General features: G+C 40.6%; 3 protein-coding genes across 4 annotated transcripts; all 3 read left to right on the top strand.

The window, feature by feature from the left end:
• Positions 1 to 721: 721 nt before the first annotated feature.
• On the top strand, positions 722 to 7,590 carry lcmt1 (leucine carboxyl methyltransferase 1). 2 transcript variants are annotated; one of them, XM_080517239.1, is made up of 11 exons: positions 722 to 968; positions 1,653 to 1,744; positions 2,245 to 2,366; positions 2,506 to 2,582; positions 3,844 to 3,905; positions 4,003 to 4,105; positions 4,978 to 5,098; positions 5,421 to 5,522; positions 5,722 to 5,813; positions 6,434 to 6,531; positions 7,068 to 7,590. In XM_080517239.1, the coding sequence occupies exons 1-11, from the start codon at positions 961 to 963 to the stop codon at positions 7,088 to 7,090; spliced, it is 900 nt and encodes a 299-aa protein (XP_080373365.1). In that variant the 5' UTR covers positions 722 to 960; the 3' UTR covers positions 7,091 to 7,590. The 2 variants fall into 2 exon arrangements, with proteins under 2 accessions (XP_080373365.1, XP_080373364.1); XM_080517238.1 differs by having other exon boundaries at positions 722 to 1,006.
• A 264-nt stretch (positions 7,591 to 7,854) lies between these two features.
• LOC308146040 (aquaporin-8-like) lies at positions 7,855 to 10,018 on the top strand. Its single transcript, XM_080517675.1, has 5 exons — positions 7,855 to 8,164; positions 8,465 to 8,591; positions 8,846 to 9,048; positions 9,498 to 9,632; positions 9,805 to 10,018. Exons 1-5 carry the CDS (start codon positions 7,920 to 7,922, stop codon positions 9,845 to 9,847), a joined length of 753 nt encoding a protein of 250 aa, XP_080373801.1. The 5' UTR covers positions 7,855 to 7,919; the 3' UTR covers positions 9,848 to 10,018.
• A 1,766-nt stretch (positions 10,019 to 11,784) lies between these two features.
• On the top strand, positions 11,785 to 13,988 carry aqp8a.2 (aquaporin 8a, tandem duplicate 2; the record flags this gene model as incomplete). The annotated part of the gene is made up of 5 exons (XM_080517044.1): positions 11,785 to 12,029; positions 12,145 to 12,271; positions 12,533 to 12,747; positions 13,689 to 13,823; positions 13,919 to 13,988. 5 exons carry the CDS (start codon positions 11,785 to 11,787, stop codon positions 13,986 to 13,988), a joined length of 792 nt encoding a protein of 263 aa, XP_080373170.1.
• Positions 13,989 to 14,251: the final 263 nt, after the last annotated feature.

Below are 14,251 nucleotides of genomic sequence, written 5' to 3'. Positions count from 1 at the left end.
TGTCTTCGATAACTATTAATCATTATCGATAGCCAACCAAAACATAAATAGCGATCCTTATGAGGTAAGAAAACCCTACATATGACTTCATGTTTAAATTGATGGTTATGGAGAACACGTCATTAAAAGACACCAACATCAAAGCCTCACAGCTCAACTATTTATTATTTACTTATTTTGGTATGTTCTGATGTTCATGGTGTTTATGGTGATGTTCACAAATAGCACGTGATATTTTATTTTGAGACTCTGTAATGTCCAGGCAATCTTTCATAGAATCTTTCATGGAAAGCCTTGATGTTTTTAGAGTGGCTTTTTTTGTCAGTTTAGCTATATAAATATGCTGGTTAAAAAAATATATTTAAGTGATTCACCTGAAAACGAAAAGTTTTACTCAGAGCATACATATATATATATATATATATATATGAATGGGTGAATGTGATTAACAATGTAAAGTTCTCTGAACCGTTGAGGCGTGGAAAAGCACCATCTCAGTCAAACCATTTACCAATCATTTTTTTAAAATTTGACCCATGACAGTTGTTAACATCCATCGCTGTTTCCCAGTGTGCAATATATTATTTGTTTGTTTACTTTTAGATGAATTGTGCCACTAATGGAGCTGCAGGTCTACTTTAATACACGCGAAATCAGATGCTCTCATTTTGAAATGAGGCAAACAGGAAGCAGTTTTGTTTGGCTTCCGGGTTCACTATCATGCATGTTAGTATGTAGTAGCTCTTTGAAATCGTAGCCTCTGCTTATTTCCACATATTACTCTGGCACTTGTTTTTGCGTAAAGTCCTTAGACTCCGCTCAGATTTTCCTTTGTAAGAAGACACACGTTAGGTTAGCAGCGCTGCAAGACGGAGCTACATGCTAACGTTAGCCTGAGACAGGGAGGACTAGAGGCGTCCATGGCCGCCCGGCAGCCATTCACAGACTCGGACACTGCGGATGAAGCGGTGAGGGCGACCTGCGATGATGCGACCACCTGTAAGAGGTAACACCATGGCACGAAAGACCCCCATTGGAAATCACAGGCGTACTCCTTCATGTATCAATGTGGAGGGCAACGGTCAGGCTGACAACGCAGATATTATTAGTGACCATTGCAGGTGTTTCGGGTTAAGTGGTCTCCCTGTTGACTGGTGACCGAGTTGCAGCGAGGGACGATAAAGGAAAGGTCACCAGTTATCGAGGAAACTGACTTGGACTGAAACACTGGTAGCACAGTCTAATCCTTCAAATATATCTTTACCACATAGAAAAATATGATGCACTTATAGAAAATGCAAAATAACGCGTTTATATGCTTACGCTTGCAAAATGTTAAATGAAAAGGGACATGAAAGGTATAATGTCTGAACATGAATATATATACAGTTCATAATAATTGTCGAGAATTTTCATAAATTACAAGAATGATCAGATTTAGATCAAAACAAAGTGTAAAGATGGAAGAGGGAGTATTGATATAGTATTTGAACACACACACACACACCTTGTTAGTATCAAAGACATGCATAATTATTTCTACTGTTAATGCATTAATTAAAATGTGTTTTCTTTGAATGACTTGAAGCCTTTATGATTCAGTCGTTTGTGAACTTGAACAAATGTTCCTATTCCAATAATCTCTCCCGTAGGTTTGCCACCAGTAAGGGATACTGGAGGGACCCATACATCCAGTACTTTGCAAGATCTGTAGGGGAGCGAAAAGCCCCGGAAATCAACAGAGGTAAGTGGTTCAGTCACGTCTTGAGAGGACTGTGACAGCGCACTTGGGAGTGTGTGTCCATATATACAAATATAATAGTTGTGACAGTGTTATTGGAGTATCCCCGATTACTTGCTTTAAGAAACCTGGATATGACCATATTCTGGTGTGAATATGCTTATAAACATATTATTGTTTTTGGCTCCTCAGGCATTTTCACAGTGGCTGCCCACCACTGTACTACCGTGTGTATGTGACACATGGGGCAGGGATGTTATAATACAGGGAAACAAATGTCCACATATCCTATTGAAGTGCTACAATCTGAATCTGACCATAACAGAGTTGATTCACACACCTAAGATCCTCATTCATGTAAAATCTGCTTTTCAAAAGAGCTATTTGTTTTGAAATATCAAAACTTACCAATAACTCTTCTGAGTGTTCTGTAGCAAGCATTCCACAAGCAACAGTTAGGTGTGGTTTCCTCATTTTTTTATGTTAAAATCTCATTTTCACAGGTTACTATGCTCGCGTTCAAGGCGTGAACCACCTCTTGGATGCATTTATTAGGAAAGCAGAGTGCAACTGTCAGGTCATCAACCTCGGAGCTGGACTGGATACCACTTTTTGGAGACTAAAGGTTTGTAGCCTCGCTGCAATCTTATCATGTGTAATTCACAGGAATTTGTTTTGAAGTGAGGTTGAGTGTCATTTCCCTAGATCACAAAGCTCAAATCTTAAAGTTATGTGTGATTTTCTTAATTTTTTTGGCTTTTCAGGATGAAAACCTCCTGCCAAGAAAGTTCTTTGAAGTTGATTTTCCAACTGTTGTGGCTAGAAAAATCCACAATATAAAGTAAGACAACACATCATGACCAAGATTATGAGATCCAACATGTTTTGAAATTTCTTTCCTAATTAATTTGCATTTTGAAGAATATACACTTTTATGCTTCGATCCCTGCTCTTGGCTCCCAGTGTGTCAAATAATCCACTTCAAACTCTTACTTCTGATCTATAAAGCTTTGGATGGTCTCCGGCCTAAATACATCTCCACTAAATTTGAAAAATATGAAAAATCCAGATCCTGTGGCCCTCAAGGAAAGTTTTATTCAGTGTTTTCAAAGTCAGAAGAAACAAGGTGAAGCAGCTTTAGGTTCCTCCTCTCCACACCTGTGGAACAAACGCTCTGACACACTCATTTATTTTTAATCAAGCATTAAAGCACTAATCTTTCCTCAGGTTTTCCAAGTAACTATAGATTTAAGTTGTTTTATTCAGCTTAGTGCTATTTTATCCTTTTTATGCTGTTCTTTGTCTTAATGTATTTCCTTGCAAAGGGCTGAGAATTTCCTTGTGCCTCAATGGTGCTATAACATTACATTTGCCTTGCCTTTTAAATCAAAATATATTTGAAATAATGAAACCTCAAACTACCAATGAGGAACAAGTGCATCATATTTTAATGCCTTCTGAATCTGATGTTTTAATGTGGCGCTGTGACCTGCAGGGGGAGCCACAGTTTGTGTGGGGAGGCTGTGTTTAGATGTTTGTAACAATATGTCTTGTTTATAACACAAATACAAAATATACATATATCATACATGTCTATCTTATAGTTTATCTATGAAAGCTTTTCCTTACACCTAACATTACCCCTATTTTCATTGGTTTGCAAGTACAGTGCTCATTAATATAAAAAAAAAAAAAAAAAAGGAAATATAGCAGAGTTAGCGCATTTTTCATATGTTGTTGAAGTAATTGTGGTTTTGATGGAGCATAAGATCTACTGGAAGCCACTTATAAAATGTTTGCGTACAAAAGTAGCATTGGAGCGCCGGGAAAAATCAAGTTCCTTTTGACTAGAAAAACAATGCACACTCTATATTATGCATCCATCCTTAAATAATGAGAATTATATGAAGAAGACTACCTGCAAAAGGACCTAAGGATCTAAATTCTAATATATCAATAAATTAATCAACAGAATACATGTAATGAAGCTCACTGGATACATAGCGGTCAGTCATTTGTCATATGCATGTTAAACTTCCAAATGATTTATTCTTTTTATTCTGTTTCATGTATAATGTAATGCCGGTGTTTCTTTTGAATAGGACAAAGCCACCACTGTCAAAAGTCATTATTGAAACGCACTCAACAGACTCCTTGCTACTAGGTATTCACACAAGTGTTTTCATTTCCTGTCTTGTGATATTTCAGAGACACTCTTTGCGGCATGTCTCAAACGCTGACTGAATACGTGTTTGTTTTAGACGCTCACAGCCTCGACTCGGATCGTTACTGCATCATCGGCGCGGACCTCCGAGACATTTCTAATCTGGATGACAAACTGAAGAAGTTGCAGCTCAACCCCGAGTAGGTGACATCAGCAGTTTGGTCTCATCTCACGAACGTATTTCACCTCAGTCGCAAAGAGCTGCTGAGATGAGACAATAGCTGGAGTTAACCTGAGGCCGGTGTTATTTTTATGAAACGAGCCGCACTTCTTGCGTCTTTTTCCCGCATGTCTTCAGAAATCCAAGAACTGGAGCTTATCTTAGGTTTTTTTTTTTTTTTTCCCCCTCCGTTGAGTAGCTTTAGATAACCGACTCGTTCACTGTGGCTGCACATGCACGCTCTGCCATCTGGATGCTGCACCCACAGTGTGTCAGATACTGAAGCCCCGGATACTTTTTTTTTTTTTTCTCCCCTCTTCAAAAGTCATCATCTCGATAGCGGTGGATGACGAGAGTACTTATAATGGACTTAAAGGTTTAATGAACCGATTTAAACTTTTTCATATTATTCCATGATGCAGCCTCACTGTATCTGCCATCGACGCTCTCGAAAATAAAACTGAAGAGTCGACGGAGAGATAATTTCAAGGTGATAAATGGAAGACGAATCAAACAATGAGCTTGGCAGCTATTTTCAGGCAAAAGAGTGTCCCTGCTTCTTGGTGCTAAAAGGTATTTTGAACAACCTTCCTGCACAATTTCAAACTTAAGCGTAGATCTTCTGTGGACAGGTCAGAACCTCAGGTCTGTACTCTATGGGAGCTATATTGTTACCTGCACAACTTGTTATTCATCTTTATACCCAAATACCACATTCACACTGAAACTGGCTAACAAACAGCTAACCATTTTGCAGGCTTGAAACGGCAGATCTGGTTTGAAATCATAATCGAGTGGCGACATTTCTTCTCCTCTTTCTGGTGTGTAAGTTTGTGTGTTCAACCTTCCCAGATTGCCCACGTTGCTGCTGTCCGAGTGTGTGCTGGTCTACATGACGCCCTCCCACTCGGCGAACCTCCTTCACTGGGCAGCAGAAACCTTTCACACGGCCATGTTCGTCAACTATGAGCAGGTAAACAGCAGGAGAATGTTACGTTTCCAAGACTTCCTGTACTTTGTCTTGTAAGTTGTGATTTACCTTCATATCAGTAAAGGTGTTGCAGCGATAAGATAACATTCATTTTCTTTTTTCTTTTTTGCCACCGAAAGTTGTGATTTAACTGTTAATAATGTTCGTAACTGTTTCTTGTGAGTGTTGATGCTCGTGTGACAAGTATTTAAAAAATAAGGTTAAAAACAATAAGCCTTTTAGAACTTAAGAGGTCATCTTCTAATCTGCAGGTTGTAGTCCAATGGAGAGAGTTATCACGTGATGTGAACTTTGTGCTTATCAGGTGAACATGAGCGATCGCTTTGGCCAAGTGATGATTGAGAACCTGCAGCGCCGCCACTGCACGCTGGCGGGGGCGGAGGCCTGTCAGTCCCTGGAGTCTCAGGTAGCTTTCAGGTCTTCATCACTGCATTGACAAACACCGGTCAGACATAAAGATCGATAAGTTGCTTCCCCAAAAAATAGTTCAGTGTAAAGATTATATTTGAACCCCGTCTTGCTCAGGAGAATCTGCGTACTCTCAGACCTGAAGCTGTGCTGCTGGACAGTTCTGAGAATATTGAGATGTGAACTTGTGTTTGCAGAGGGAGCGCTTCCTGAAGAGCGGCTGGGAGCACGCTGACGCTCTAGACATGATGACTGTCTACGGCATGCTTCCTGCAGATGATGTGGCAAGGTAAAATAAAGGGGGGGGGGGGGGGGGGTGCTAATGCCTCGTGGGTCTGTGGTGTTAAGACCACCAGTATTTGGTTGGTTTTAGTTACCATCGGTCCACAATCAGAACTTAAAAAGGCATCTTGCAATTACTGGGGGTTTAACTATGAAGGTACTTGTTCCAGGTGGCCTTGGTTCGGTGTCTTCAGTAACTCCGATTAGGTGTTTTTATACTTAAGAAAATTGTTGATTTTTAGGCATATTAATGATTTCTTTTATTCACTTTTAAGTGTTCCTGTCCATTTTGGTCGTAAAAGCATTCACGTCTCATTGGTTCACTTTGTGCGGCGCGGCACAGTGGAGCAGCGGTTTACACTGCCACCTCACAGCAATGTTGTTTTGGTTTAAACGAGAAACAATTCTTCAGTTTTTGATTCTGTATGTTGACCTGCACTCTGATGCATGCTGTTGTATTAGGAGCTCATTTATTTCCCTTTTACACTCACATCGCTTTAACATGGCATTTTATGCAATTCAGAGCAACATTTGATTATCAAGTACTTAAGTTCATCTTTGATCTATAAACTGGTCCCAAGTTCATGTCGTCCTGGTCTTGCTGGACCTTTTTATTTTTTTCCGCAGAATGGAGCGTCTGGAGTTCCTGGATGAAAAGGAGCTGTTACAACAACTTCTTCAGCACTACAGCATCAGCTGGGCCTCCAAAGACAAACTCAATCTGGGTAATTCACACTTGTATTACAGATAAACTTCCCAAGACTCTTCAAGTTATCAGGGTCACTGGATCCGTTCATCTCTACTTCAGTAACGAGGACAGGCACTCAGTAGAGCACATACTTTTGCCAAACGCCACATTTTTTTGCAGTGCCGAGTTGGCATCACAAGCATGTTCGCCGTTAGCCCATATAGATGCTAACTAGCCTGTCAGACAGCAGCGTCACTGTGGGAAACACTGAGCAGGGCCACACAAATAAACCACTACTCAAGTCAATACGCTCACGCTGGTGTTTCTGGATACTTGTCGAACCAAGATATTAGCAGTGAGCGTATCCATGGCAACAGACGCTCATCTCCTCTCCCATCCGCTTTTTATGGGACATTTTTAAGGGGTTTTTGGGGGAAAAACAGAATCTCCCCCCAACGTTAGCTAGTGTATGTAATAATGAGTCAAACAGTAAATCCCCAAAATAGATTCTACAGATAGTTTGAAGGTGTCTGGCATCCGGTGATGGTAACGGGTCACGGCGTGTTTCCTCAGGTCTGTCACAGCTGGGATTCTGAGCGTGAAAGGCGCTCCGCGACTGCCATCAGACACTGAAACAAAAGAGCAGCACGACGGAGGCAGAGTGCGACCTCGGAAGAAGAAGAAGGCCTCGCTCTCCATCCAATCCTCGAACCGGGAATTGCCCCGGTGCCAAACACCCCGGCGTCAACAGAATGTGACCCGCCCCCTCCTCCTCGTGCGTGCACAAGATAAGACGCGAGTTGCTCGAGAGCTGTGACGCAGTTCGTCGGTGCGCCGTCTCTTGAAACTGTAAACGTTTTATTACTTTGCACGCAGGCACGTTTCTTCTGAACATCAAACATTTAAACTTTGCTCATATTTATAAGACATCGTTTGAATGTTGGAAACGTTTGAGGCGCCTTTCATTTAGCTCTTGTGCCATATCAACTTTATTTATTGATCCGAGATATTTGACCTACTAAACATGCATGCATGTGATTAATGCTGTAAACCTTTCATCTGCCTGAAAAATTGTATTGTATTCTGGGTCCTTGTAAAGACGTCATGACAGATCAGTCTGTATTAGGCTTCATTTGATGAATGGAGATCAGATGTAGTTGAATATAAATGTTCTTTTGTGTAACACTCTGCTGCTTTTTCGTTCGTCTGGCTTTTTATGACTTCCTATCAAAATTATCAGCAGTGGGAGGGACCGGCCAGGTCTGGAGGGGCATGGCAGATACAATATGTAGATGTGTGTACGTTTCTCATCACCATTTTAAAGAGCAGCTAATAAGTACACGATATGACCATGGGCTAATCGGGAGTGAGCCACGTTGGACCAGCAGACTCATCGATTACCACGAGACCAGTTTCAAAGGCGGCATGTCGGCGGAAGAAAACAAGACGGGCGAGGTCATTGTGTCTGAAGTGGGAGATGAAGGTGAAAAAAAGAAGTGCAAATACGAGCGGTATGTGCAGCCCTGCCTGGCGGAGGTGTTGGGCACCGGCATCTTGGTCTTTGTGGGATGTGCGTCCGTCGTTGGGAACACTGGGACAAGTCCCACCCAGCCTGCGCTGGCTCAGGGACTCACCGTGGGAGTGCTGATCACCATGTTTGCTCCAATTAGGTAAAAAAAACCAAAACATTTCAAATACAAACTTGAGACTTTTTTTCTTTTTTTTTTAAGAAAAGTTATGCCATATTTTGGTTGCTTGCTGTGCATTTTCTTCTCCGCGAAGCGTCTTATTTTAACAGTAGGGCTGAAGATCTCCGTGTGCTGGTTGATTTGAAAGAACAAAAAAGAAATAGAAATCTGAGGATTCACTCCCAGGTTGTAACTCTCGTGTGCCTGGCGGACAACTCTTGTTTTTTTCTCTTTATTACTACATTTTGGGAGCCAGAATGAAGTTCGTCCTGTTTATTGCAGTGGGGGACACTTTAACCCTGTGGTGTCTCTGAGCTTCTGCCTGTGTGGAGGAATGGAACTGATTTTGCTGCTGCCATACGTGCTGGCTCAGCTGGCCGGAGCCATGATCGGGGCCATTTTGACCAAGGTAAGCATGCAGACAAAAGTAGATTTTTTAAATTTATTTTTTGCTCCAACACTGGTGAAATATTCAGGATTAAAGGAAGTGTCATGGTTGGACAAAGTTTAAACTTGCAAGTAATGGAGTTTACCTCATTAAATGAATGAAAACAAGGTTTTATCAATACTTTCCTTTTTTTCGTCATCAAATATTAGTGTTTTTGTTTTACTTTCAATCTTCATATTACTCATTTGAGCCAATTTCTCAACTTGTGCTCCCAGCTCATGTACCCCCCTGAGTTGTACACCAAATCCCTGGGAGGAGCCTTTGTCACGGGAGATGTCGGTACGGCCATGCTGGGGGAAACCATCTTCACCCTGATCCTCATCATGGTGGTGTGCTTGGGGGCTGTCAACCAAGTAACGCGGACACCGTGGGGTCCTATATGCGTTGGTCTCATTGTGACGGCAAACATATTAGCTGGGTGAGATACTCAATCTACAGATCCAATATGTCACCAGCAGTGAGGTTGTTGGTCTTTTTCATCAGAGGATTCAACAACTATAGGATGTAAAAGTGAAGATTCATTTGGTAAAACTGTCAAAATAACTTTTGATGACAGTTGTTTATTGATGAAGAAGTTAATTCTTTAGAATATTTTGATTAAAATGAAAACTTGATCCTTGAGCTTATACTCTACTGCTACTGAACCTTTGACACTTCAAGCAGTCTCAATACACTTTACATGATTAAGCCATCTTTATCCACACACGAATCGTGAGCAAGGTTGGGACCTGTTACGTCTCCATAGAGCTGTTTCCATTACAAAATGTCTTAATAGTTTATTTTTATTGAGCGTTCTCTCTTTTTGCAGTCGTTCTTCCACATTGTCAGAAGCGCCATCAATCTGTGCTGTGGTCTGCTTTCTTTCAGCGCCACCGTTTCCGGCGCTTGCATGAACCCTGCCCGAGCCTTCGGCCCCGCAGTGGCTGCTGACCACTGGGACGACCACTGGGTTTACTGGATTGGACCCACCAGTGGTACAGTGCTCTCTGTGGTCTTCATTAGGTATTTCAGAGTAACATTATTCTGCATTTCAAATTGTAAATCAAAGGTCCCAATGTGTGTGTGTATGCATGTACTATATACTCTTTAGACCTGCGTACTCTATGTGTTTGTGTGTTTTAAGTGATACCACGACTGATCTGCTGACTAACTGGATGTCTTGCTCTCATTGCAGGTTGTTTCTGGGCGACCAGAAAACTCGACTGATGCTGAAGTGAAAGTCTAATTTATCTAAGAAGAACAAGAAAAGGGCAGCTATTTTCATAAGGATGTTCCTCAAATAGACTGTAGTGCTTTGATTTGTCATTTCAAACATATTTATACAGTGACGAGCCACATTTGTTGTCACATACTGAGTGTCATGTTTATATGTCCAACTTTTAATAAAGTGTTTTTATGATAAAACAGGAACATGCTGTTTCTTACAAATCGCCCCAGGTTGTGTTATCTGTTTAGAGTCTTTTGTTTTCACTGTTGAGTTCAAAGTCCTGCAAAGAGGGCAGCTACATTATTAGTATTATTATTTAGAATATGATACAAGGGTTGAGGGTTGGCCATTGTGCTGCATAATAAGAATCGTAAACTGGTGCACTTTGGTCAGATAATCATGACATTTGTTCCTCAACATTATGATATCAATTGGAGATTTTTAACGACATTCTCTGGAGGGCTGGGTTATTTCAGCAGTAATGAAGTTACGTGGGTGTTACAACATGCTGACTCTGAAAACCAGTGCTCAGCTACTTCAAAAAGGCCCCGAAAAGAGAAAATTACATCTTTGTAGAGACTTGATTGGAACAGAGATGCATTTCAGTTATATCAAAAGATCAAACATGAAAGAAGAATCATGTTGGAGCAGTTTTGTGAGCAGATAGTGTTAAATTCCTCCTCAATCTTGTGCAAGTCTTATCGGCAGCTACTGAAAATACGTAGCTGACGTTTTGCCAGTTTTTGAATCCAGGGTTCAATAATTTGTCCTTGGAACATGGCGGATATTCATTGGATTCTTGAACAAAGATAAGGAATCATAATTGTGTGTCTAGCGAGCAATAAAGCACACTGTGTTTGTGACTTGGATGCACATAACATCACATTTATGACCAATTCTGAGTGCTACTTCTTATAGCCACTGTGCATTACTCACATGAGATTTATACTAAAACAATGTTATGAAGGCTTAACTCTTTCTTCATTTTAATACAACTTATTTTCTTTACTTGATTTGTCAGTTAACACAAACTCCTCGAAGGATCAGTTACTGAAGTAAAAGTGCCCATACAATGATGATAACCACAATAATCCACCGTTGTCTCAGAGCAAACCAAAATGTAAAATACGTTGAGCAAAATTGAATATCTGTAAGTAAAAACAAATTCCTCTTTACCACGGATTTCAAGCATGTGACCTGCAGTTCAAAAGTGGCTCAGCAGAAAACCCAATCTGGCCAGAGAGGTTGATTTTGCATCATTTAAAGGTTGCAGAGACGGCAAAATGGCCATTTCCAATGAATTGAACTGCTATTAATAAATGGAATTGATTCATACTTTTTCTGTAAAACAAATAAGCAGACATAACAACAGTGAAACAGAAAACATTTATTTCTAGAGCACTTTCCATACAAAGATCATGCACAATAAAGGCAAGTAGAAGTTTTGATGAATTATGTTTTTGCAAAGTGTTACACATTTAGTACCAAACGTGACCACAATCTCAGTATAAAGGCAATTTTAATGACAATTTCTGGTATAAAATTAATTGAGTGAAATACGGTGAAAAAACAACAACATTATTCTCCTATAACTGCCGTATATCGACTTCATAATATTAAAATAGACTATGAAGTCGACAGTGAGCCAATACTGAGACACATTGATGCTGACCTTTGAGGACCTGGTTACCTGGCCGGACAGGGTGGGAGAGGAATCCAAGGACTTTGTGTGGTCGGGGTTTGTGTTGCTGTAATTCATGGCGGAATGACCTCTTCCCTTCATGTTTTATGACCAGTGGTGATTGCAGGCGAAAATACCCAACACCTTATCAGTCCTGTGAACTTATTCTGCTGACAGAAGTGACAGAAGTGGGAGCTCCACAGAAGCGATAGTTAATCTATCATGAAAAACAAGGCGACACAGTAGCAGCAACGGGAGAAGGCAATATGGAAATAGCGGAGACTGATTCTACTCCAATGAAGAAGGGAAAGAAGCCGCCTCCGGCGAGACCTCGCAACAGATTTGAGAAGTTCTTCCAGCCCTGCCTGGCTGAAAGTATTGGGACCACGTTCTTTGTTTTCGTGGGCTCTGTGTCTGTCATTGAGAACGCCCCAGGAGCAGGACGGCTGCAGCCGGCTCTGGTACATGGACTGGCCGTGGCAGTGATGGTGGGCACCATGGATAAAATCAGGTATGGGAACTACATACAATAAATAATATCAAAGCTTCAGTCATTGCAATATGTGGAGTTTCCGTTAACGTTTGCTACATTGGTTTTGTGGGTCGATTTTTAAATTGTATTCCAGCGGCTCTCACTTCAACCCTCCCTTCACTATTGCGATCTCCCTGTGTGGAGACCTGGAGCTGATGATGGTGGGACCGTATCTCGTCTGCCAGCTGATCGGAGGAGTGCTCGGAGCTTGGATGGCAAAGGTGAGTTGGATGTGAATGAACACTACTCAACTCATCCTCTATATCTTGGATATATAGTGAACTGACATGAGGCCAATCACATGTCTCATGCTGACAGAGGGATTGAAGAAATGTTCCACAGTTTGTGTCTTTTTTTATTGGTCACCTGGCATAATAATGGTTATGTGCTTTGTGACAGGCTCCTTAGTGTCGTGCAGCTTCGTTGTGCCGGGAATCGCTATGCGGAAGGCAACAATGTTCACCTGAACACACCTTTCACAGATGATGACTCCTCCAGATCGGTACTCCAATGCCACAGGAGCGGCGTATCATATCCTAAAGTCAGAGAGCCAACTCAGCCAGGCCATCTTTGCAGAAGTGGCCTTGACCTGCCTGTTGACCATGGTGGTCTTATTAGTGTCACGCAACAATAAGACAAAAACCCCACTTGGTCCATTCCTGGCAGGCAGCACCGTCATCATCAATGGATTAATTGGGTGGGTTGCCATGGAAATGTTCATTGTTTTCAGATTCATTATATTTTCTTTTGCGGTTCTCTCTTGAGTCGAGTGCAGAACAGCCACAGACATTTATATCGCTCAGATTAAAGTAAAGAGTTGGACTGAAAAGAATGCCGATGTAAAATGTGGTGAAAATAGGTTGATTCTTAAGGGATCAGTAAATTCAGCCAAGAACAAAACTAACTCGACAAACCTACCAATTGACCAAAACTCTGTCAGAACAAACCACCAGCCAGCCATTCAACCAACAACCTATTGACTGTCCATTGAGCTGTTTGACTAACCAACCAACACGTCGACATACCAATAGGCCAACTGACTATAAACTGATTGATTGACCAACCAAGAAATCAAATGAATGAAATGACCAACAAAGCAACCAAGCAATAAAAATAAAGATGTTGTGAAATGTATCATTAGGTATTGTGACTAAAGAGGACACAAATATTAATAGTTAAGTATTGTGTAATTATCACTTCAAAGAATACAATAAAATTGAACTGCATGCAAGCGAAGAGAAAAGAAACTCACAAAAATTGTTTTTTAGAAGATTTAAAATTGTAAACTCTAGTCACAGTAAATCAGATGTGATTGATTCCATAATAATCCATTTCAAAAATCTATGAGCACATAATGTATCCAGTTTCCTTTAAAGGATTTGAATTAATGGTTTTATAATTAATTTCAGTTTTTCAAATCAAAGTTAAGTTATTTTGGATGTATTTTGTTTGCCAACAACAACAACAACAATACTACTACTACGACTACTACTAGTAGTAATAATAATAATAATAATAATAATAATAATGATGATAATAATAATAATAATAATAATAATAATGAAAAGTCTGATTTGTTAAAACAAATGAAAAAAATGACTACAAAATGAAGATTTTCTCTTTTTCTAACACTTGTAGCAGTAACATATCTGGACCATGTCTGAATCCTGTCCGGGCTTTTGGTCCGGCCGTGATAACAAACCACTGGACCTACCACTGGGTGTACTGGGTTGGACCTATTGGAGGGGGCGTCGTGGCGGCTGCTCTGCTCAGGTAAGGAAAGATTCAGACGTTTCATTGGGATGAATCAACAAAAACGGACACAGGCGTGAGCTGGTCCATCTTAACATGTCTCGTCTCTGTTCCAGGCTCATTCTCGGTGATAATAAGTTACGGATCGTCATGAAATCCCAAAAGGCTCCACGTGGACATAATTAAGCATGTAAACAGTGTCTTTTTCCGCCTACATGCCTATTAAAAATATCACGGTACCACAATATGTATTTGAGACTGTAGTTTTTATATTGATCAATGCCATTATATGTAATGGATGCAATGTAAAATAAAGAAAAACATATACAATACGTGGATCATGGTGGCGTGGTCCCTCCAAGTTAAAGGAGATTCAACAATTTCCCAAGCAAATGAAACAAGAGCAGGGCGGGAATTAAAGTATTTACTTGATTTGAGTTTGCGATAAA

The sequence above is a fragment of the Blennius ocellaris genome (assembly GCF_963422515.1).
Source record: "Blennius ocellaris genome assembly, chromosome: 21".
NCBI lineage: Eukaryota > Metazoa > Chordata > Actinopteri > Blenniiformes > Blenniidae > Blennius > Blennius ocellaris.
The sequence above is the reverse complement of the archived record's forward strand: the minus strand, read 5'-3'. Positions and strand labels throughout refer to the sequence as shown.